At 35.8% G+C, this 24,919-nt stretch overlaps 1 protein-coding gene across 4 annotated transcripts in view; it reads right to left on the bottom strand.

Moving 5' to 3' along the window:
• COL11A1 (collagen type XI alpha 1 chain) overlaps positions 1-24,919 on the bottom strand; it is a 124,505-nt gene that overhangs the window by 83,186 nt on the left and 16,400 nt on the right. For 3 of the 4 annotated variants that reach the window (XM_064720061.1, XM_064720065.1, XM_064720064.1), the window contains exons 3-6: positions 24,619-24,832; positions 22,044-22,206; positions 9,797-9,925; positions 173-289 (exon numbers count right to left, since the gene is read on the bottom strand). In XM_064720061.1, the coding sequence (XP_064576131.1) occupies positions 173-289; positions 9,797-9,925; positions 22,044-22,206; positions 24,619-24,832 (623 nt within the window). The remainder of the gene's footprint in view (positions 1-172; positions 290-9,796; positions 9,926-22,043; positions 22,207-24,618; positions 24,833-24,919) is intronic. The other variant, XM_064720062.1, reaches the window with a different exon arrangement.

Below are 24,919 nucleotides of genomic sequence, written 5' to 3'. Positions count from 1 at the left end.
ATGCTGTCAGCCGTGAGACCTTCCATCTCTAACTGAAAGCAAAGGTTACAGCTACGAAGTAAAGAAATGAGTGAGAGGAAAGCATCAAGCTCATATACAAAGACACAAATTGACAAACCATGTGGTAGGGGACAGCTGGACACCACACAACAAACAGATCAGATTCTGTTACCTCTGTTTGTGCTACTGTCTCTTCGAACAGTGGGAGTCCCTCTGTTACAGAATCAGTTTCTTTATAATCTGCATCCCCATACTCATAGTCATATTCGACAAAATCTTCTGGTGTGTACTACATTGCAAATGGAAAAATATCAGGCATTCCCATGTTAGAGGTAGCAAGCTAGATTAGCAATACTGGAAAGTTTCTTCACCTTTACTTAGGAGTAAAGATTAACAAAATTAAGGCACTATTAACAATTCAATATAATTATTCATTTAGGGAAAAAAACCCTCAAAACTTCTCATTTCTTTCAAAGCACAGTACAGAAGTAGTAAAAAGTAAATAGTAATGCCAGAAAAAATCTCACATTAATTAGACTGCAAAGAAGAATCAAGTATAATTTTGACTACTGGGAGCACCAACCGATTTTTGTGAAACCATATATTTATTTAACCTTTAAATTTCAAATAATACCTATTTTACTTGTATTTTTTTTCAGGTGATCAGAAGAGCAGAGATGCCAATATCTGACATGAATAAACAATTTCAGATAAAGGAGAGGCCACAGCTCACAAGAAAACATGGTTATCTTCCTCTTGTTTGATGTTGAGTTTGAAAACCAGGACAGCTCCATGGTACAAATTTCCTGAGCAAAGCCTCATTGCTGTAATTTCATTTCAGATTCAGCTTCTGTAAATTGCTCCATAACTCTGTTTCTATAATTTTTATCAAATGAAGATTTGGCACACAAACTATTCAAGAGAAAGTAGCTTTAGAATTGGCTTGTGTAGTGTCATGAGCACGATCTAGGGAGCCAGGAACTCCTGAGCTGTACTCTTGGCTGTGCCAAGATCCTGGTCTCCATATTATCTGCACTAAGTAAAACTCATCAGAACTGAAAAGAAAGGGCAACTTTAAACTATCTTCCCACTCCTACCGTGCTTGAAGCTACAAGAACTGGTAGGTCTGACAAATTAAAGCAGACTGTGTTTACTCTTTAAGTGCCCAGGAAGCCAAAAGAAGGCACAGCTGTGGCCAGAGGGACAAGTGTTTGCTTTCCCTTTAAGAAGAAATATTCAAATGTGCCTCATGAGAACTTGTCCCTTCTGAAATCCTTCTCTCCTGTTACAAGTCAGCACCATTGTCTGTAAAATGAAGACAATATCTGCTTGTTTCATTACGATGATGAGAAAGAGAATTAGTACATTACACTTCCAAATCAGTCTGAGGATTCATAAAAGTCATCATTATCAAAAAGAAATGGATATGTTAGAAGAAATTACAAATTAAAATAGATCTCCATATTCCAAACTACATGCTACCATGTGAACAAAACACTGGTTTAACTGTTCCCTCTGGCAATGTTTTTTGATACAATTGTTTACTTATGATTTTAATGCACAGAAGTTTATTTCCTCAGCAAGTATAAGGCTAAAGCTGAAAGGCCCTTAATAGCTTAAAAATCCTTTTACATGGGTTTCTATTACTCCACTTCTGATACTCCTGAGAGTCCAGTATCTTAGGAGGCAAGTGGAGCAACATTTTTGAGAGAACTACCATGTGGTTAGTCAGATTTAAGTTTAATAGGCTGTTAGGAGTTTGTTTCAGTAACTTATAGACACACAAATTCCTCTTTCGTAAGCATTGTAAACCTATTCTGAAACTGGAAACATTCATTCCAGCAGTCACTTTGACCAACTGACAATTAAAATATAACTCTGTGTTGCTCAGTATTATAACTGTTTTGCAAATCTCAGTAGTATGGCTTTTCTCAAGGTAAGTTGAATGGCTGTGCTGAATGGTGCCAACCACATGACTAATAAAATTGCAACAGTGGGTTATAAGTAGCTTTTCAGAGGCCATAAACTAAACAGAAATGTAGATTGGGGGGGGGGGAAGGAAGGAAAAATATTATATATGCCAAGTATATTAGTATTAAAAAAGAAAGTAGTGTATAACCTGATATTTATGCTTAGAAGCCTAGTTCAAAAAGTCAGAAATTTATGAATGAAAACTAGAAAACATACAAAAAAAGCACAAGTATGTGGACAGATTTATTGCATCATGCATAATGACAGAGAAAATACTTTTGAGTATTGTGCTTTACTCATTTCTGTTAAAAAAGTGAAACTTTTCTTATATGCAAAATGTGATCACAAATACAAGAGTATATTTTGGTTGCACCGATATGCGAGCACGCAGAAAGAAATAACAGGAATGGATGAGAGGTGGGGAATGACAAGTTCCATGCTGGAGTCAGATTACTGCCAAGCAGGTGAAGACCTTCCACTTTAAGATCACAGTATCAGAGGGGTATTACAAAAATTCTTGAACTTACAAGCTAGGGCATGCGGCCACTATCCCAAAACCACATGCAAATAGTTTTGAATTTGCAGTAATTTGTAGTCCCACTGATACAAGGAGCACAAGTGAAAATATGTAGTAGCCTAAACATTCTACAAGATAAACTTTATTCTTAGCAACCCTTCCTTTCCCAAGACTTTTTTCTGAAAAACCAGCAACCTCATGTTTCACGCCAGCTGATAAACAGAGAATATGTTTTGTATTGTACTCCAGAGGTCCTGCTGCAAAGAGTTAAATATAGATGTACAATCTTCCAGGTGTATTTCCTGAGGCACAACCTGTCCAGATGGAGGAATGCATCTCTACACCTTCAGCTGATGCAAAGATGCACTTTAGAAATATGATTTACTCACAGAATAATTTTACCAACTTGACCTGATGGAGGCTGCTCCCTGTTTTTAATAGGACACAACAGGACTAGTGAAGGACTAGTCAGGTAAATGAAGACTAAATATAGAAACATGAGTGACAGATTTAATGGCTTTAGTCACCTGCTGTGAAGCTGTTAACTCAAACTTATCCTGCCATTAACATTATCCAGTTAAGACCGGATATGTGGCACATATTCCTTCTTTTTCATGAGCTACATAACTGAAAGGTCACCTTTATCAGATCACCAGAGACAGGGGTATGATCCACTCCATTTGACCTCAACAAATCTTGAGGAAAGTTCCTTTACACCTTGGATTCACAAAACTCAGGCCCTGCTGTTAGTTCACAGAATCTGGGCAGTTCACAGAAATCTATCATAGTTGCACCACCAATCAAGGAACGATAATGAGTAGACTTTTGAATATATAGGAGAAAGGATCTAGAATTTCAAAATAAATAACAGGTTCAACTTGGCAAGGGATTTCAGCTAAGAGACATCAGGTAACACATACTTCAGATGTGATGCAATTTTCTTCCTCTTGCTTTTCTTTCTTCAAGACCACCAATAGTTACTAAACAGCCATTCTTGTAATGAATATTGCATATGACTATCTTCCTACAAATGAAAGGAAGAATGAAACCTGCTGCTTTTTGATGGGACAAAATGTTTCCATTATGACCTCATTCTTTCTTTACCAGAGTGATTATATTACACTACCAGACCATCATGCAATTCCAATTAAAGAGATGAACTGTTTTCTTCATCAGATGAATTTTAGAAGCAGAGGATCAGCATCATGCAAAGCCTATTTGAACTGGGAAATAACTTAAACATTCTCAAGGAAACCTTACTTTTCAAACCAATTCTTCTACTATCCATACTCTAAAAACCTAACGTCCCATTCCAAATGTAGATTTTAGCAATTTTTGCTTTATATTTCCAAATAAAAAAATTAATAATCTAAATCTTCAACCAAAGAACAGTCATAATCTCAGTTTTTCCAATTCCTAAAAATTATGGTAAATCATGTATAAGCTAAAAAGGCAAAGATGACTTTGAAATATTCTAGGCTCACTAACACTTTACAAAATGCAATAAAGTAAAGGATGCCAAGCAAAATGAGAGTTTTAAAAATCAGCTGCAATATTATAAATAAATAAGTGGTAGAAGATGTTGATCTTAGGGCAGAAGGAAAGTTAAAAGATTTAAAGGATGGCCTTTTCTACCACAGAGCCCTTATATTGTTCATAAAAGTGATACAAGCAAGGAGATAAAAGGAAATAAGAACATTATCTTCAGTTTCCAAAGATATCCTCTTTCAAAAGGAGAATAATGCTCTTAAGGTTCTCTATTATGTTACTCCCTTGTATAAAAAGTTTATATATCTATGTAAAGAAAAAGAGAGCTAGGAAGATCACAGTTTTTAATATCGGCTAAATTAGCTAACTGCAATTCTAAAGATAACAATAAACATAAGATTAAACATAAAAATAATCACTTTTCTGCATTTTTCAGTAAACTGTTCTTTCTGACCAGTCAAACACCCCAAAGGACACTAAATTAACACATTCTGAAAGGATGCTTGAAGCCTCCAAGTCAAGATATTTGGGGGCCATTTGCACTTTTAATTTACCAAATTCATTTCATTAAAAGAAAACATTTCATGTCTCAAAATAATCCATTAGTTTGGGATAGATCCAAAATAAATGAAGCCAAGTTCCTTTGGGGAGGCATTTCTTCAGCAGAAGTCAGATCATGTGATTCACTAGGTTACAGACTAATTTTCCAAGAGGAGATTTGAAAGCCTGATAGCTGATTCCTTTGAAAAGACCTGAAGATACTCCAGAAAATACACTGCCCAACATCAAGGATGATGAAGACTTGCTAGGTCTGTCACTTCTCTAATTTCTGTGAGCTGGCAAAGCATATGTGATTGAACTGGAAAGGAATTTAATACATTTCCATTTATAGTAAAAAGGGATTTGAAGACAGGATAGAGGCCAGATTGTTCACAAGGTATTTATAAGAAATGCATAGGTGTGTATCTTTAAGAAAAACAGTGTTGATAGTTTTAAAATATAATTGCAAACCCATATGGGATCCTTAAAACCAAGTCATACATTCAATGTGAAAAAAGACAAAGATTCCTGAACTTCTAGACAACACCTTTTTGTGTAGTGCCAACTGCTGAGGTCATCACTCTGACCTTGACAAGATACAGAGATTTACACCTGGCTATTCACAAGCAAGAACAAGGAAGACTGATGCACATTTTAATTAAAACATATCTTGAAGATGGAAATAAATGACAATAAATAACAGAGTAAAGTGTACGGATATTACTATTAATCTACTGCTCTCCTGTTTTCAGTCTGAATGACACTTAGGTCTGATGAACAAATCCCAGGGGAACAGAAGCATTCTGTATAGGGAGGGCTCTGACATGCATCTATCCCAACAGCTCAACCTGAACTGCTCACACAGAGCCAGCCCACAGTCCTGGCCAGGAGCCAAGTGCAACACATTCTGCGGAGCCTGAACACAAAAGGTAGTTAGAGGTTGTCCAGTTAAATAAATCTTTTTTAGACACATAACACAGTCGCTTGAGTCCAGAAAGGGACTGACTGAATTAAAATGAAAATATAACGACCCAATCAGGTCCAAAGCTTATATCTTGAAATCCTCAGCCCACCCATTATAGGAAGGGAAAAGTGAGGATGCAGGAGTTGACCTTGCTGAGGGAGAAGAATGTCGTGGGGAACAGGACAGCACAGCTGGGTAAGCCTGCAGACAAGGGTTGAATTTAAGATATGTCCTCCTTTTCTAGGCTGACTAGTTCTATATCTTTATTCACAGCCTGCTATTTTTGTGAATCTGACTGTCAGATGTTTGATTCTTCCAGAACTTTGCTTGGGGTAAACTTGGTATTTGATTCAGGCATGAAGAGATCCTGTAAGTACAAAGTAGGCATTGAAATCCTCTCTGTTGGACCCCCAGACTGCAGTTTGAATGTGATGCAAAAGAAAAAGAAAATGCAACAAGAAAATGGAAATCTCAATGCAACACTTAAGGTATAATTGATAAAGACAATTTGATTACAAATCAGTGTCCAGTAAATTTATATCTGAGAGCACAATGAAGTCATAGGGCCTTGAGAAAAACTCAAATATTTTAAAAAGCAAATTTTCTATTTCTGATGCTGCAGTGATGTGACATGTACTCTCAGGCTCATTTAATGGAAATTCACCACAAGGTATTCCATATTTTTCCAATTTTATGGTTGGTAATTATTTTTAGTCTAGATGAAGTCTTAGACCCTTCCCAAAACAAACTCCAACAGACAATTCCACCAGCTGAACTGGAACAAGGGCATATGGTGGAAACAAATTCAGAAAATGACTCGTTTAAATCAGCACTGCTATTGCTTTTTGCCCAAGCCTAAAACACTGCATATTTTATTATTTGCTCTTTTGGAGAAAGAAGCATTGCCTAAAGCAATAAGGATTACATTCAGCTAAACAAAGTACTTATGCCCTTAAACCAGTATCTTTTTACCTAAATCCTTCTCTCTAGATGCTTCTTTAGTGGTCTAGAAATATCCAGCTTTTCAGACTGAATGCCTTACTAGGCTGTGAGCTTGCCAGGAGACCAAAAAAGTGTGCAATTTAGGAGAAATCCTATTCATCTTCCCAAATGCAATTTCACGAACACAATTTTCTATTTTACTGATGAAAAGTCAGCCACTTCCTTTGGGTTTTGTAATCAGTGCTGGAAACACACATTAATAGACTCTGAAATCACATAATTTATCTTTAAGCCAAGTATCAGTTTCTTATCCTGGACTGCAATAATTCAAAAGCTCAGAGCCATAATGCCAAAAGGGACTATTAGACCATCTTGGCTAACTCTTGTGAACTTGCAGACTTCAAAACTTCCTATGGTCACTCTGCAACTGAGTCAACTAAAGTATGAATAATATGTCCCCAAATTTCAGAAAGGTCTCTATCCTTGGCCTGAAGGCATCTAGAGATTCATCATTTTGGTAATTTGTTCTTTCTTTCCTACAAACTGTAGTAGATATTTTCCTAATTGAAATTACTGATCTTTCTTCTCCCCCCACCCCATTTTGTCTACGTTTTCTTTTTGTCCTGGATCTTTGCATAAGGTGAGTGAGCCACATATGTGATGATGCCAGTCCATGTTCCAAGTGACAGCATGCAGAGGTAATATTGCATCAGAATTCTTTTTATTCACAAACTAAGACATGCATCATACTATTTTGGGAAAAACTTTTACCCTTCTTTAACAATCAGCACATTTTGAAGCTAGTGCCCAACAAATATTTTTAGCTTCTGCTGGTTTAATCCAGACTCTGAAGACACAATCCTGCCTAGCCTTTTGCCCAGTTTTCCCTCTTCCTTCTTCCTACCACAAGAGTTTGTGTGAAAACCCTGAAGATCAAACCATGAAACCAATCAAGCTGAACAATAATCTTTCCATGCTGTCTTTCAGCATGATTAGTATCCCAGATGGGGGCAATCTGCTGCAAATGAAAGGTTCTTCTGTTACCACATGCATGCAGACTGTTATTGCAATGTACTACTGAGTTCATCATGTTTGCCCTGCAGTTATTTCTTTGGCTTGTATGTGTGTAACATTGCCTTCAGTTGTGTCTCCATCACTGTTTACTGCTCTGCAGTATCATGGCTGACAATTTTTAATGCCATCCATTTTATACACATTTCTGTATTTCTAGCAGAATTACTAAGAAACTCTGCTAAAAATTTAATTCAGTGACAGCTCATTGTTTATAGTAATTTCTGAAATACGGCACCCAGATTCAAATCTCTTTGTCATGTACTTTACCATACAATACCTTTCTTTAAAAAATGAAAATATTATACGTTGACAAGTCAGAAGCTCTGCAGAGGTCTAAGTCTATAATATCTATCAATATCACTAATCAAAATTATAATCTCCTCAAAACATATAATGAAGCATTTTAAAACAATTATTTTCCTTAGGGACTAGATGCAAATGTATTTTTCTCTTTTAACATCTTATTTAGTTTTGCAATTACAGTTTACAAAAAATCAACACTGCTGTCTTCTACCAATTCTTTCAGTACCTAAATAAAACTTGTTTCATTTATTTCCTTAAAATAAATTATCTGTGTGATTTGACAGGCTCCTTCTCAAAAGATTATAAAGTAGCCTGCCTCAACAAGCTAGTTTTTTACTATTTAGTAGACTGTTATATCATTCTATAAATTCAGTCTGCCATTTATTCTATTCTACACATCGGTAGCATTGCTGATGCAATTATTTTAGATCACTATTACATATTGAAGAGATCTATTGACTTCACTGAGAATATTTATGCAAAGTGACACAAGGAGCACAAAAAAAAAATTGTGTCTTAGGTCAGAAAGCTAAGTAAAATAATCCAATCACCTCTCAGCAAAAAATGAAATAAATGGAAACAGCAGCTGTCCATTTTATTAATCATTAAGTGCTCTTCAATTTATTTCCAAATTAATTTTAAAATGTTACACTGCAAATTAGTATCCTTGATTTTATATTTTTCTCTGTAGGTACTCCCACAAACTCTGTGTTACCAAGAGGGAAAATAGGCCTTTGAAAAAAACATTAAAAACCACTAAACCCAAGAGCAGGCAAATAAAAGCAAAGCCCAGGAAAATTCCCAAGCAAAATTAAATTTTTCTTTGAAACTTAATTACAAAAGAACCCCTTGGGTCTTGCTATCTTTTTTTGTCTTTGAATAAATTAACAGCAATAAGGTTTCAATCTGTTCTGGTTTGGAATATGGAGATCCAGGCATGCAGGCACATGGACAGCAGGTCCTCTGGAGTCCTCCTGAAAAGCCCAGACCCCACACACTGTAATGCAGTGTAAGTCTTCTGCCTGTGTGTAGGTGACTTGACACATCTTGAACTACACCTCAGATGGAATGGATGTGGGAGGACATAATTTTAAGTCAGAATAAATAGTAACAACAAATAACATTAGCACTTGTTTAGGAAATGTTCGGTCCCAAAACAGGCTCAAAGCAGACATCTAAAAACAGTTCAGCAAGTTTTTAACGCTGATCTCTTGAGCAATCAGTAGTAATAACCAGTCAGATCACACATGGTGTGCATACAAGCTGTCCAGACCCAAGTTCAGTTATGATTGTTACATTTTGGAAAAGCTTTTCCCTTTACACTGCTCAATGCAAGTACTTAGAACGTGTACAGCAGTACATACAAGCGCTCAAAGGTCTAATCTGAGGACCTATCTTGACCTGGGTGAATGACTCACTTCGTGGCTGTGAGAACTGTCCACAGTGACTAATGGTTTCTCCAAATATCTTTCATGTTTCTGGGAAAAATTCCTACTCTCTTTTGTGCTTGTTGGTTTACCTCCTGTGAGTGGAACCGGCTGAAATACTTTTGTGTGCACATGCATTTGTGCATGCAGCTCATTAAAACACAGGGCACTTTTAACAGGAGAAGTTCACAACTGTGGGATACTCAAAGCTCCCACGTCTTTCAAATGTGGCATTTGTTGAAATCCAGCATCAGTAAAATTAAAAAAATAAACCTACACAGGAAGAATAAATATGCATGAGTAGACAAACTCATACTGCCATAATTTTTAAAAATAATTACAGTTTAACTTCACTGAGAATGACGATTGTTCAAATGGAACCAGGGTGATAGGTTCCTTTGAATGCTTGACATAAATGAGTGGACAGCAAAAATGAATGTGCTCCTGCAAGCTGGTTTCTCCACCTCTAGAACAATGCATGCCATTTAGCTGGAAGTGTTCCTTGGGTAATTTTCTCCAGCACAGCCACTAATGTGCAATAAATCCAGTAATACACGACTGATTACTCACCTCATCAACTCGAGGATCTTGAGCTTGAGCAGCATTGGGCACTGGGGAGTCACAGTCTGGGCTATAATGCTCACAATAGTCAAATGCAGCTCTGGGATCAGCTATAATCAACAGCTGCTGGATCTCACCCTGCAGGAAAACATATGCAGATTAAATAACAAAACCAAAGGTAGTCTACAGTTCATCAGGAGCACTGAGTTCATTCAGAAACAAAACCAGGCACATAATGCTTAGAGATTTCCATCTGTGGTTATAAATAACATATCTACCTAATTTCTGTTGCTGTTATGGAAAACAACTATTGTTCATATGGCAGAACAATTCAAATTAATACCAAATGGACTAGGTGAAAAATTCTGGCTTAAAATATGCCTGGTATTAAAAGGAGAGAGTGAGAAGGTGTAAGTTCTGATCTGTGATTTTCATGGTTTGTTTACTTCTACACTGGGAATCAGTCTAAATTCCTAAGATTTAATTCAGGGCACTTCCTATTACCAGCATGCAGCTCAGCATGCATGTGATCAACAGTATAATTATGAGTTTGCATCACATATGCAGTCTCAAAGGAGACAAATAAAATAAAATAAAATAAAATAAAATAAAATAAAATAAAATAAAATAATAATAATAATAAAATAGTAAAATAGAGACAGCTATTTGAATAAAATATAATTAAGTGAGCACTGTGTAAATACACACTATAGATTGTGTTGGAAAAGATGTAACTGCTAAAAAATGTTGATTTTGCCTCTATTTCCATATATAATGTATAAAAACAACATCACAGAAAGAGACCCACTATTCCGGATAATAAAAATGGCTCTGCTGAGATCCCCTACAGAGATTCTGAATGTTTATCATTTTCCACAGAAAGCTGTCTGGTATCCAGTGTATTTCTTAACATAGTGGTACTATTTAGGCAGCATTAGGTCAATTTCTGCCAACATTTCCACTATAAATTTTCTCATCCAGGAGCTTCTTATGCTCACAGAAAAATAAGTTTGTTGGAAATTGGCACATGGTCTTGGTCAAAACCCATTAAATTAATTCTCTCACTATTTCCCCACAAGGGGGTGATTTTTAAGATTTATGTACTTCTAGCAGGATTTATTTCTTTGTTTCAAACAAAAGAGGGGCAAATGAATACCTTTGTTAGTATACCTGTGCCTGTTTCGTCTTTAAAGACAAGATATCATAACTATTGGAAATCTACAGGTGGGAAAATTCATAATTCTCTCTATTTCCAAAATAACTTTACATCTATCATAACAGTAACCTTTAGAAAATAAAAAAAACATGGAGAATAGTTTTAAATAGTAAATTTATAGTAATAAATAATAGTAAATTAATAATTGCAACATTCCTTCCATATAAATTTCCTCAAACTGAAAAAAAATAAATCAAGCAATGATCTGCAATTTTACTAATTCTATATTTTTTTACTAATTTTTTGGTCATAAAGTAGGAAATAGTTTCATAGCACATAATGGCTATATGTTACAAGTCTGCTTTTTACAGCATTCTAAGCTGACTTCACTTTTATAGACTCACGTGTGTCTCAGATTAATTTAGATTTAGAATATTTTTTTCTAAGCTTCCAGAAATACTACAAATGCAGCAGTTTGTTTCTCTGTCAGCAGTTCTGGACTATCTCCTTTATTTACCTTAATTCCTTTAAAGTAAATTCCTTAAGCCTTTAAGGCTTCCTGATCTGGGCATCTTACAAAACCTACTACATATACAGAAAAATTCCCCCTCTGATTTCTTCCATGACTCCCTCAAGAGCTGGAGTGCTTTGAGAGGTTTTGTACAGTCACTGTCAGCCTGAGCTATGCATCCCCCATCTCCAGCAAAGTGTTTCCAAAGTGCTCTGCCCTTTCTCTTTCACCAACCACATTAAAACCAAGTGAGGCAGAGGAAAAAATGAGAGAATAAGCAACTGTGGGACAAAAGAGGTAAGTGACCCTTCTGAGCAGCCTAAAGGTGGATGTGTAGAACCTCTGTCCTCACCCTGCTGAGTTCAAGTCATGGTCTTGCTCCTTGGCCCTGAGCATTCCTGGCTGTCTGAGGTGCCTGGACAGATCTCCGTGTCCGCAGAGTGCCAGCCAGCAGGAGCCGTGCCCAAACAGCTCCTGAAACTACTGTTTAGTCAGAGAGCCTAAGAGAACACAGGTCCAGGAATACAGCCAGTACTCTGGAGCTTTGTGCTGGTCTTGAATGCCATGGAATTTTGGCACTGAGTTCTGTTGGATTGTGTGTTTGCAAGAAGCACTCGGTATGCTGTTACCACTTGGCTTAAATGTGCCTAAATTGGTTAAAGCTGTTCCTGATCCATTGACTGTATTTCCCAGCCCCGCCTGTCTGCCTGTCATGGCTCCACATAGATGGAGGCCCTCAGAAATCCTACACAAAATACATAAATTTTTACAGAATACATACATTGCTACTGGCTATAAATGTGCGAGAAGTTTACTAAAGGACCGATTGATTTTACTTTTGGAATCCCAAATGTTTATTTCCCTCTTTTTCCTTCAAGACGCGCTATAAAAATGATTCCAGTAAATTATTCATTTTCCTTTTCTATTTTTTATTTTCTGTCTTTGCTAATTAAATTGTTTCTCTGAGTATTTTGTTCCGTGAAGCATTGGCTGTACTGTAAGTATAGTTCAAGAGTTTTCCTTTCAGATCAGGTCAATCATACCAGCTCATGAAGTTCCAAAGGCATTACTGTAGATTCCATTATTGTGATTTAGTTACCATTCTAAGGTATTTGTTGGACAAATCTATACTCTTTCTCGCTGAATATTTTTCACAGAATTGCTTCAGACTTTACAAACACCTTCTTTGATTTTAACTGCTTGACTTTTTGAGACCAAAATAGAATTTCAAAAAGTTCCTTGCAAATAAACTACAAATAATCTGGTCATATTTCATGACCTGGAGTCACAAATGTGGCACACAAAGATCTACCTGCACAAGTCCTGAGAACTTTGAATTATGGGTTATTAAGAATTCCAATAACTGACCTGTAAAAAATACTGAGGTATCTAAACTCATATGCATATGTCATATCATTTTTCTTGGATGAAAATTTCAGGAACAAAGGAAATCTCATTGGATAAAGTGATGAAAGCAAGAGAGAGACAAAAATGGATAAAGAGAAATAAAAATAGATTAAAATGTACAAATACACTTCAGCATCCTTAAAGTACTCTGGAAAGTGCGTAGAGAAAAAAAGGAAGTACAAAAACCTGCAGTCTATACACAAGTTCTTCCTTCTCTATGAAAATTTCACCACCACATCTGTAGGCAAAGACTGCTCAGGCAATTCCAAAGCTGGAAGTTGCTATGTAGCATGCTACAGAGGAAAAGCCTTCCAGGTCTCTGCTGAGCCAGTTGTCCACCATGCTTTGGTGTCAGAGGTAAGTGGGATGGCAGCAGAAGGCAGACACAGAGAACACCTCACAGTGGTGAGGTGTCAGGCAGACATACACAGCCACTTTTCCTATTAATACCTGTAACAAACTGTGCGCTTAACTTGCCCCAAAAAGTTCTAAAAGCCTAACTCACCTTTGAGAATCATAACCTTCTGCCTTGTAACAATTTTTTTTTTCCGGATAACACTTAAAACAGTGTATTTTAAACAGTGGTTTGTCAGATATTTAATGTAACTTGCTAATTAGAGATAAGAAAGATGAAAGCTACATCTCAGTTGCCCAGAAGCAGTGGAGAACATCCAGCAAGGTATTCTATATAACATTAACCATACAAGCAGTTTGGAAGTAAAATTTAAATCTTAATATTTAGTTTGGATCCTAAATTCTTTCTAGAAAAAGCCACTAAGTTGTCAAAGTCAACATATAACTCACAAAGGCAATGCACAGTTAAATAATTCATTGTAATATGGAATAAAAATAGTTAAAGCCTATGAACATTTTAATTCCTCTTTATTTCAGGGATATGCTCATAACTAAAACCAGAGACTTTTGAATCAGCCTCATGGTTATCTGATAAAAGCTGCCTGAGCCAAGATAAAATATCTTGCCAATCACTAATACCCGATGTCAAAGCATGGTACAGAAGGATTCCTTCTAAGAGGTACTCCACCAGATAAGTTATTCCTTGCAGAATCCTCCAAGAGTAAAAAGGAGTTGTTGTGATTGAGGAACTATGCACTTTGTTGCATGCCAGAGCAAATGAGGAGAACCAGGCTAGAGAGCTAGAAGGAGAATATGCTCAAATCAGCAGAACTCATGCCTGCTGGAACAACTGCACACACATTCACTCACATGAACTGTTCTACTACAAGGAACAGCCCAGCTAAGAATGAGAAGAGTGTGCTGAATTAATTCATTGAAAATTCCTTTGTGAATCTCACAGACATTCCACAGTGACATCTTGGAATAAGAAAATTTATGTGAATGTACAATTCCAGGACTTGCTGAAAACCTCAAAGCAGTAATGCACAAAGTGAGTTATCTGCACTGGAAAAATAGCTTTGATATGAAAACAGTGCAACACTAGAAAAATGCAGTGTTGAATAGCAAAAAAAGAAGTGGACACCAAATTTTCAGGAAAGCAGTAAACTAACAAGTTCTCTTTCCAATTTTGGCTACATCTTCATGTAATTATCATTTTAGTTAGACTTGTGGTAATAATTGCTCCCTGTGATTTCAAATTTTTGGAGTCTTCTTTAGATTACACAGCAGAAATAGGAACAAAGAAAATTTCCAGTTAGATATGGGGTCAGATTTTCTCAATGATATAAATCAAGGGCCTGACTAATTATTTTTATATCAATAAATGCTAATAGCTGCTTATTACCTTATTTGACTTAATAAAATGTTTTAGATATCTGTCTTCTTGAAATATTCTCTTTTCCTTCTAGCTAGGTAATCTTACTAATGTTTTCTAGATATGGTGTGTTAGAGAATTACAACCATAAAGTAGTCCATTTATAGTCTATTTATTACCTAAAAGTTCCTCATTGAAAGTTCATCATTGAAAAAAGACACCTCTACTATCAAGACCACATTGTTAAAATGGCAAAAGTATGGATTCATAGAAGGCTGTGAGGGAACTGTACGAAGAAATCAGTGCAGAAATTACTGTTTTCTTCCAGTCTGTAAAATTTTAATGGTCTAGTTGTTCTCTAGTTCCACAAGAAACTCAAACAGTTCAGGGGCACATTTAGGGATATCTCTGTTACAAGAATTTTAATAAAACAATAACCCTGCCAGGTGAAAGCTATTTTGTCCAGGGAATAGCAGGTAAGCATTACTTCAGAAGCTTTGCAGGGAAAAAAACAAAAAACAAAAAAATCCCAAGCAATTACTTAAATGACTAATTTACATATTTGAAGTTCAGAAATGCTTTCTTCAAATAGAGTGTGATGGTCAGAATTAGCAAAATACATCTTCATGATTCACACTGGATAACATTACTACGTCTTATGTGCTTATAAGGATAATTAAATTTTAAAGACGTTTACATAAATTGTGATAAAAGCCAAACAAAAGCAGTGCTAAGCACTAAACCAACTCAGAAGAACAAAATCAATATCTTTCATTTTAATGTTGTGGCTAAAGCCTGAAATTACAAAGTGAGTTTTTCAGCAGATCAGCAGCAATCAGCACAAATACCCCAACCTGGGTATTTGTGCCAACTTTCTCTAATTAGTTATGTGACAGTACAGCTATAGACTCCAAAGAACAAAAGTCTAGACAGCATGGATATTATTACTATAGAATTTAGAAAAACCTGCTGCAGAATTCATTTAATCTTCCTGCAAAGATTTGAGGGATTGAGGAATTCCAGGAGCTTTTAATATAATATTCCAAAGCCCAGGACCATTGTACAATATAGTTGGACAAAGATATTTAGAGCCTGCCAGACTGAAGCACTGCAAAAGCGATAAACTGTGAAAGCAGAATACTGCACAGGTCAAAGTTTCCACGGAAATCAATGTCTTCTTGATTCTTTGAACACCATGCTTATAGAAGGATAAATTAAGCTTGGTTAGGAAATAGGTTGATATGCCAATTATAATTTTTGACCTTCCAAACATAGCTGTTCACAAAGTCAACTGCAATTCTTGGCTGAGAGATTAGATTTTACTACAATGCCCATGCAACAGCAAGTGTACATAGACACAGGAGTGCACGTGTGCCCAAGGACATCCTATTTTCTAGATAAAAGACCTACAAATTTCTTACATTTTCATGTATTTTAAAAATCTTATTTACATCTCTTGTTTAAAACTGAATAGTATTAGACACAATAATAAATGAGGTGATATAAATCCTATCTGTTAAATCTTTTGAAGCTGATGCAGCATGCAGCAATCTTTGATCCCAGGTTGTTAATTTTAAATGTAATTACAGACAGTTTTGTTAAATGACCATTCCTTTGTTTTTTGGGAAGATTCCTTGAAAATTAACTTGAATTCCAATGAATTACCAGAACTTTGCCCTCTTCTTCTGTCCCCCACCTGCTTCCAAAAATAAGAAAGGGAAACTGGACTGACCTTTGTTCATTGAACATAAGTTTGGAAATGCTATAAAAAATTAATAAACATCAGATCACCATTCTTTGAGATAGAAAAGAACAAAGTAAACCCAAACAAGCAAAATAGAAAGCTTTTGTAAGAAACTCTGATTGTTTATTAGGTGCCTCTGATATGAAAATATTGTCTGCTTTGCTTTATTTTTGTTAGTGTTGATGTTGGTTTGCTTTTTACTTCTCAGTGCTCAAGCTGTCCACTTTGGTGTTGATATCTAAACCACTGATTCTAAGCATTTTTCCCTGAAAAATCTGCACTTGCACTCTGGGGCTGCCCATGCTCACAGATAAGTGAGGGACAGGTCCTCAGCTGCAGGCTAACCCACACTGCTGCCAGGGCACTCTCAGCCCATCTCCAGCTGCTCCAGTTGCTCACTCAGCTATTCCTACTCCTTTAAACAGGAATCCCATCCTGCACACAAGTGTTTTACTGCTTTTTTCATGAGAACAGATTAATGCCTAGTATCAAAATCTAAACCCTTTATTAACAAGTATTACTGCAAGGATTTAATCCATAAACTCTGTACTGTTAAAGCTTTCATGGGCTTTAAATAAGACTCTTATACATCAGGTTTTGTCTTGTAATACTCATTTACAGCAAAGTGCCTAAAAAATTATGGTATTGGTCTGATGTGTGGAGTTTGAAGGAAAAAAGGTGTCTATAGAGAAATATCTGCACAAAGACTGTTAGTTATTAAGTTATTATAAAATACTTATAAAAAACTTGGATTGTTCACACCAACAGTAGTAAATGAGGAGTGACAAATCCTTAAAGCTGGCAAAGAATAAAAAGATCCTTATTATTTATAAAACACGTAAGCTACAAACATATTTCAATGGATACAATTCAAAATTCCTTTACTAGGTGCCATGTACCAGCATCTCACTAATTTTTTCTTCCTTTTTTATTTTTCTTTTATTTTTTTTTTCATTTGCATTTTGGGATTTCTCTTCTTTGCAGCAAGCACTTACAAACCAGCTGTACTTGCAATATGTGTTTGAAAACAGAGAAGACATTAATTTCAAAAGACACATATAAAAGTTTGAGGAGTGTTGTGACAGTCTTTCAAAAACAAGCATTTACAAATTAGTTCCACTGATATCAAAAGATTCACTTCAGTGAGCAAGGGCTTAGCAGTGTAAATGAAGGTCTCATAATTTGGCAGTTAATAATAATACAGTTTCTAGACAGCATAATTTTATTATTTTAAGATGCATTCACGGTTTGTAATTTGCTTCCCATCATTTGTATGCACCTGATGCTTAGTGCTTGCTGAATTCACTATCTTGTTTTTAACATCATATTGATTTCCACATTAAAAAGCACAATGTCATAAAATCTCAGATTAGCACTTATATTCAGGAATGAGCAGCAGGCAACTCCAAATTGGAATTTTCTCACATAAAACACACAACTGCCCACTAGATTTAGAAAACACTTTAGATAATTTTTTTCTTGCTTTTACAGCTAAACCAGAATCTTTCTGACAGCACCAACTAAAAAAAAATGCCTCTTAGCTTTGGCACCAGTGGTAAGCTTATCAAAGAATATTTTGTGTTTTGTATATAAAAAACCAGTGAATTTGGCAGCAATTTATTATGTTCTCAGGACACCAATTGGCCCTTTCCTTCTTTCAGTGATCTACCTGATCTCTGGACACCCAATATGCTTACTTAGAAATTATTGATCATCATAGGAAAGTTATGTCATGAGGTCATGTCACACCCATTAAATGTAAGCACTTAAAATTTGCCAGTGGGCTATAACATCTTCTTGTGTTACTGCTAGAATTAGAACAGAGAACAACTGCCTAGAAAACAGAGGTTAATATTAAGAACAAAAATAAAAGAAAAGGAAATGGAAATGGTCAAGAATTTAATTTAGTTAAATATTGTATTAGAAACTAAAAATAACACAATTATAACAAAAAAGAAGAATATTTGAGCCACTGGGATGTAACATTGTTTTAAAGGAAATGTGAGCAATATTTGTTCTGAAGCTTCTAAAAGAATGATCCATGCAAATATGTTAAAGCAATATGACTGAAAGAGTATTGCTTTTTCAAAAGATACAATCAAGTCATGAGGAGGTCAGAATAATGTAATGATACCCATTTTGGACTCATTTGTATACAGCTGCTTTCAATGGGAGTGTTACCTTAGAGATGCAATGGGGCTTGGTGCAGTTGTGTTCTGCTGCACACATTGGTACAAGACCAGAATGAAACAGTATCATACTCAATTAGTAGGTCACTGAAGAGTAAGAATTCGTTATATGCATCTACAGGTTATTATTTCCATATTTTAAATTTCCATTTAGTTTGAGGAGACTGAGGAGTGCTCCACTGTTCCTGTTCCTACCAAAGTATTGGCTTATTATGAGAAAAATATCACTGTTACCCAAGAGAAGATGACCCTTGTGATGCATGGATACAATTTAAATCCTGACACTGAGCAAAGGTAATTGTTTTCAGGGCTTCCTACATTTAACCTAACAAAGGCTGCACGTGTCATATGAGAAGTCTGTAGTAAACAATTTTATGTCTTATATAGTTAAGTCTAATGTCATGACTAGATAACTTCTGGAATTTCCTGCCCATAAAATAAGACACATTGTGTTATATGTGTCTTCATTTACTATTGTGGTCTCAAGATACAGCAGGGTTCATAACACAGAAATACTAACAAGGAGACCCATGAAATCACCAAAAGTCACTCTGAGCTGCCATGAATAAGAAAAACAGAACATTTAACACACAATCATGTCCCTGTCAAGAAGGGACAGATTTCAGGAAACAGCACTAAACTTTAGACATTGTAGCACAAGTAGCTAAGGGATGGATAAATTCTTGTTAATAAAACAAAAAGAATGCTGTTTAGGTAGCAAAAAAACAATAGACAAACTCAACATGAACTGGATTATGTTTTCTTTGGCCAGACTTAGGACAGGGGTCACTTGGCTTGCTCACCCTAGAGAAAAGGACACAGAGGTGACACCTCATTGCAGTCTGCAACTTCCTTGAGAGAGGAAGAGAAGGGGCAGGCACTGATCTCTGCTCTGTGGCAACAGTGACAGGAGCTGAGGGAATGGGCTGGAGCTGTGCCCAGGGAGGTTTAGCTTGGATATCAGAAAAAGGTTCTTCATCTAGGGGGTGGCTGGGCACTGGGACAGGCTCCTCAGGGCAGTGGTCACAGCACCAGCCTGACAGAGCTTGAGAAGCATTTGACAATGCCCTCAGGCACAGGGTGTGATTCCTGGGGTGTCCTGTGCAGGGCCAGGAGCTGGACTCAATGATCCTTGTGGGTGCCTTCCAACTCAGGGTGTTCTATGATCCGTTAAAATTGTATATGGCCCAGTATTTTTTTTAAACTTTGGGGTACATTCTGATTTCAAAATGCACATTTTTACATACAGATTCAGGTAATTGACCATAGGTATAAATTATTCCATGGTGGTTGTACAGTAACAAAGAAAGCAGAAACCTATCCCAAAAGTGAGGATTGCAAGCTTCTAATTTAAGTAAGAGTTGAGACTTAATCTAAACCCCCACCAGTTTCAAGAAGAGCCTTGTAAGACTATAAGTAATTACTCTGAATAAGAAAAGGGAAGAGAGGTGCACACAGTTGAGTAAGAAAACCTAATCACTCAAGAAATCCAGAAATGTACAGTGAGGCTAAAAAAAGGTAGAAATGTTGCTGTTCTCAGTACTGAATCTTAAGATTCAGCCACTGAACTGACCTTACAGACAGATGCACATTTCTTTTGTGAGACCAAAGCCTCCTTCTTAGTGGAGGCCTTGTGGGTCTCAGCTGGAATTGAAACACTGACTTGCCATGTCAGTGTACCAGATGGCAGAAAAAAAATCTGGCAGAGAACCAGCTAGCACTACCTTCCTTTTACCTCCCCTTCCACAAGTGGCAACACCCTTGGAGAAAAGTAATTTTAATTCATTCCAGCAAATTCTGTAAAGTTATGTCCTTGTGTCCACTTTGACTTCACATGGGTTTGACTTCAAAAAAATCCAGGGTTATTTTTGATTTTCATCAATTAATCTGATAATTCTGATTTAAGTGCTAATTTCAATTTGCTTAGTTATGTCTTCATCCAACTTTACTGACTCTTTCAACAGTTGCACCAAAAAATAATTGCATTCTACCACATTTTTTGAGGTAAATGATAAAATAAATATCTCCCTTTACACACATATCATAAAAAATTATTTCCAAACAGGTATGAATGATTAGTTCAGCACTGCTGAAACTTCAGGCAGATATTTTTATTTAGCGATTGCACTGAATTAAACAAACCAATCATCAGTGTTTATCTATTGTACATTTCCCTGCTTGAAAACTTTTAAAATGGTTACAAACTTTGCAAGAACTAGCCAGACCTTGCTGCTTTAGCTTCTCTTATAATCTAAAATCACATGGAAAACACTAAAAAATTAGTCTACCTACTTTTATTTTTCTCAAATCCTTTTTTACTTATGCATATTCACATTGCACATGTTTTTGACAGTTTATTGTCAAACACAAATATTGGGGAAGCTGGTTTCTCACCTAAGAAAGAAATACAAATGAAAATTTAAAGTAATTATCCCATGAGGAGACCAAAAATTCCTCGTCACATCCCAGATAGAGGCAATTGTGGAATTCATCTTCAAACAGAAAAGAATGTTCCTCAGATGTGCAAACTGGATTGGGGACTACAGGTGCATTAGGCTGCAAATACCAAACATATCATACTGCTTGATTCACTAAATCACCCCAGAAATTTTTGTATTCAAAAGGCCCACAATTCATCATGTCCATGGGAAAAAAAGATAACCATGCTACAATGCTACACTCAAAATTCCTATTTTTCCTCTTGCTACCTATGCAGCTTCTCAAGCATATGTTCTGCTTAAAGCTAGGATTAAAACTGTTACATTTATAGAGCACAGATGTTCTGTAGATGAAATAACTACCAATCTGTAATTTCTTTATTTTTAATTTAAATTTTTTTATTTTAACCATTGTATAACAATGTTATAATGGAAATTCAGTAGTACAGATTTAAGTTTCATAATTAGTCTGTAAAAATAATTATTGACATAAGGATTCTACCCAGAAAGGCCTCATGATTGGCATTTGCTTACTTCCTTAAAGGCATTTTACCCTTCCTATATGTACTTCTTGGCCAGTAAATGATGGAAACATATATGTCCTTATTGCCAAAGTATGTTCCATTTACTGGAAAGAGTAATAGGTGGGATAAACACTTTAACAGATTCATATTACACAGAAAACTTTCCAGGTCCTTCTCCCCTGCTCTCAAATACTGTTAGCACACACATATATCTGCAAATGCTTATGAGATACAGAAAGAAAATGATTTAGTATCATACTACACAGCTTTCCCTGATTAATTCTCCCAAATACCTCAGGTATCTCAATATTAGGCAGAAAGACAAAAAAAGCAAGTCCCTTCCAGATACAACAAAAGAGACAGAAAAATGCACCAAATCTTCCAACTGTACCACTCCCTGTTTTACTTCTCTTTTATTTCAGCCTATTCTAACAGGTTCTATAAATCAAAGTTTGTACATTATACCAGCATTAGACTTAAAAGATTATTCTGGTTTGCATTATGCAACTTGCTCAACAATAAAAACCTCAATTCCATTTGTTCATTATTGATTTGTACCTCAAAAACTTCTTCATCCAGAATCCTGGTCCCAAAGACAGTGATGCCATTGGTGTCCACAACTGCTTTGTCACTTCTGTCAAGTGGTTTTGTAGTTTTTTTGTTACAGTCAACAATCATTGTAACACTCTTTTTTTCCACACTGATAGCAACTCGATGCCACCTATTGAAAAAGTCCAACATAAGTTGACTGTAATTTATGTTTTTAAAACTAGGTCATCGTGTTCTTATCAAATCAGTTTATAGAAGATGGTGCACCAACTAGTTCACTGATAAAATTTAAAATGTCTCCTTTTATTTCTTTCTCCTACACATACACAAATATACAAAGTGCTTTGAATAGCTGCTGTATAGATTCTGTCCCTCAGCACAGAAGGAATCCACAGCTTGTTGTGAACACTCTCTGTAAGGTGAAGCTCAAGCTGAGGTTCTTTGCAGCCTTAACCAGAGAACACCACCAAACTCAAATTAGATGTCGGTACACAGTTTACATTTTAATAGATTGAACAAACTGACAGCAGACTTTTTTTATGAATGTGTTTGATTTTCCAAATTACTTATGGAAATATAATTTACCCAGCAGGTTATTATATATTCAGAAAACATAAATAGCCCACCAGGTTATTATTTATTATTTACAATTCCCTATTTTTTCTCAGTGATCAACCATCAGAATTTTACCATGTTCTTTTACATATTTGAAGGTATTCCATAGCTATAGAGAAATACATACAAACAGTTCCAACAAAGATACTTTTCCAGATAAATATATTCACAAATACTTGGCACTATTCCTGCAACAATAGCCTTGCCTACATAATATTCACCAAAAAGTGAATGAACTGATTCAGAGTACAGACAAGTGACTTTACTTTAGAGACATTTGAGAATAAAATTTTGTGTTTTGCCCAACTCTACTATGTTCTTTATGAGACTTTATGAGTAATTGTGACAGACTACAATAATTTTGTGAGCCTCCCTACTATGACAAATGTTTAAGAACAAAAGTACACCACTCTGCAATCCACCATGGAGCAAAAGGTTAAAGAATCTTTGATAGACCAGGGTAAAAAATGTAAAGTATGTCATGCTAATGACGGGTAAGAGGAAGGCTGGAATCAAATTATTTTAGTTGGCCCTTGTGGTATTAGAGTTGCCTAAATCAGAGAGAAAGCTTAGATCATTGTTACAAAGAGTGTCTGTGTATCAAAAGGAACACCTTGAAGCTAATGGAATCTGACTGCTAAACAGTATCACTGAGCCAGAACTATAATTCCATGTTTTCTCTGGAATGCTGTTAAACACTATCATTATAAAAGCAAACTGGCCATGCATCCTCAGGCACATTACACTGTTCATACTTTTTAAATATATCTCAGTTTGAGATGAAGATTGTTGTCCTAGATCCTTCATAAAACAGCTGAGTCAGAAGAAAATTGTTGGCTTATCTTTTGAAAGTGTGTAGAAGCTGAAAGCATAAAATCATAGCTCACTGTGCCTAGGATTGACTCCAGTTGATTTAGAAGTTGTATAGTCTCAGTGTAGGAAATTATACCAAACCAAGTTCATTTACATTTTTTCATTTCAGCTAGTTTATCAACATTTTGAATTAAAATCTATGTCAAAGCTTTGTTATTCATCAAAAGTCCATTAAAAAATGCTGGTTTTTTTAATCACTCCTTCTGCTAGGGAAATGAATCAAGTCTAGGTTTCATCATATAATTTCATTGTCTGGTAATACTAGGCCAAGCAGACAAATAATTTTTTTCTTTTTTTTTCTTCTTTATTACTTTATAAACATACTTCATTACAGTTTAATTTTTGCCCTTCCTCGCTGAGTTGTTTTCTTTTGCTTTAGTAAATTTACTTTGTGTATCTCTGAAGACTGTGGTTACTCCTCTTGGACTGCTGCACAGCAAATAAAAAGCCTTTGAAAGAATGAATTTCCTTTTACAAGCACTGGAATTACATTCCCAGAGAATGATTGCTTGTCTACAAAGCTACAAAAAACTAACAACTGCATTACTAATGCAACAGGTATTTGAGATTCATTCCTTTACTGAGGGTACGGTATAAATCCTTACTCTTTCCTGATTTCCTTATACATAGAAATCTCAAACTATTTTATTTATCTGCTGGTTTGGCTCTGGATAGAAGAAATTCTGTGCTGTCTTGTCTACTCCTCTTCATACTGGCTACCACCTTTAAGTGGACCAGACATTTCTTTTTAGTGAGACTGTTCCTTGAGACTTTTTGCAAACAGCTTCTTTGTGTATCGCACAGGAAGAATATCCGTAGGTTTAGCTTGGGTTGGATCAACTTCTATGACTATTTCCTCACCCTTAATTTATAAAAATGGCAGATAAGGTGGTTTGTTTCATTCATAGCTGTATGCACCATTTGGAGCTGGAACTGTATTCTGCTGCAAAGCTTCTCTAATTTTGTACTACACCATTCTAACTAGCTAGAAATGATGTTACTGACATATTTAAATATTCAAGGAGACTTTTGTAAAAAGATAATCACATATACAGTGTTCTGCAATACATTCTTAATTTTAAAATTTTGCACTTACTTGCCATCAGCAATGTTGACTGTTCTGAAAAGAGGATAGTCTTCTGGGGCAGGTTTTCCATTTTGATCTTCAAACAAGAAGACAGGGGATCTACCGACTTCAACACCTACTTGCTGAATTCCTTGTTCATTGTAGATAGACAAAAGGAAAGACTGAATACCCTTTTTAGGTTTTACTGTCATTAATATTGAAAAATCTTCTGGAAAACTTCCACCTGCAAACAAAGTGATATATACAGCTATAAATTCAGAAAAGATTAAATAATTTTTCCATTTTTTCTATAAGCACATAGGATCCAGCA

This window comes from Zonotrichia leucophrys, chromosome 8, assembly GCF_028769735.1.
Source record: "Zonotrichia leucophrys gambelii isolate GWCS_2022_RI chromosome 8, RI_Zleu_2.0, whole genome shotgun sequence".
Taxonomy (NCBI): Eukaryota; Metazoa; Chordata; class Aves; order Passeriformes; family Passerellidae; genus Zonotrichia; species Zonotrichia leucophrys.
The sequence above is the reverse complement of the archived record's forward strand: the minus strand, read 5'-3'. Positions and strand labels throughout refer to the sequence as shown.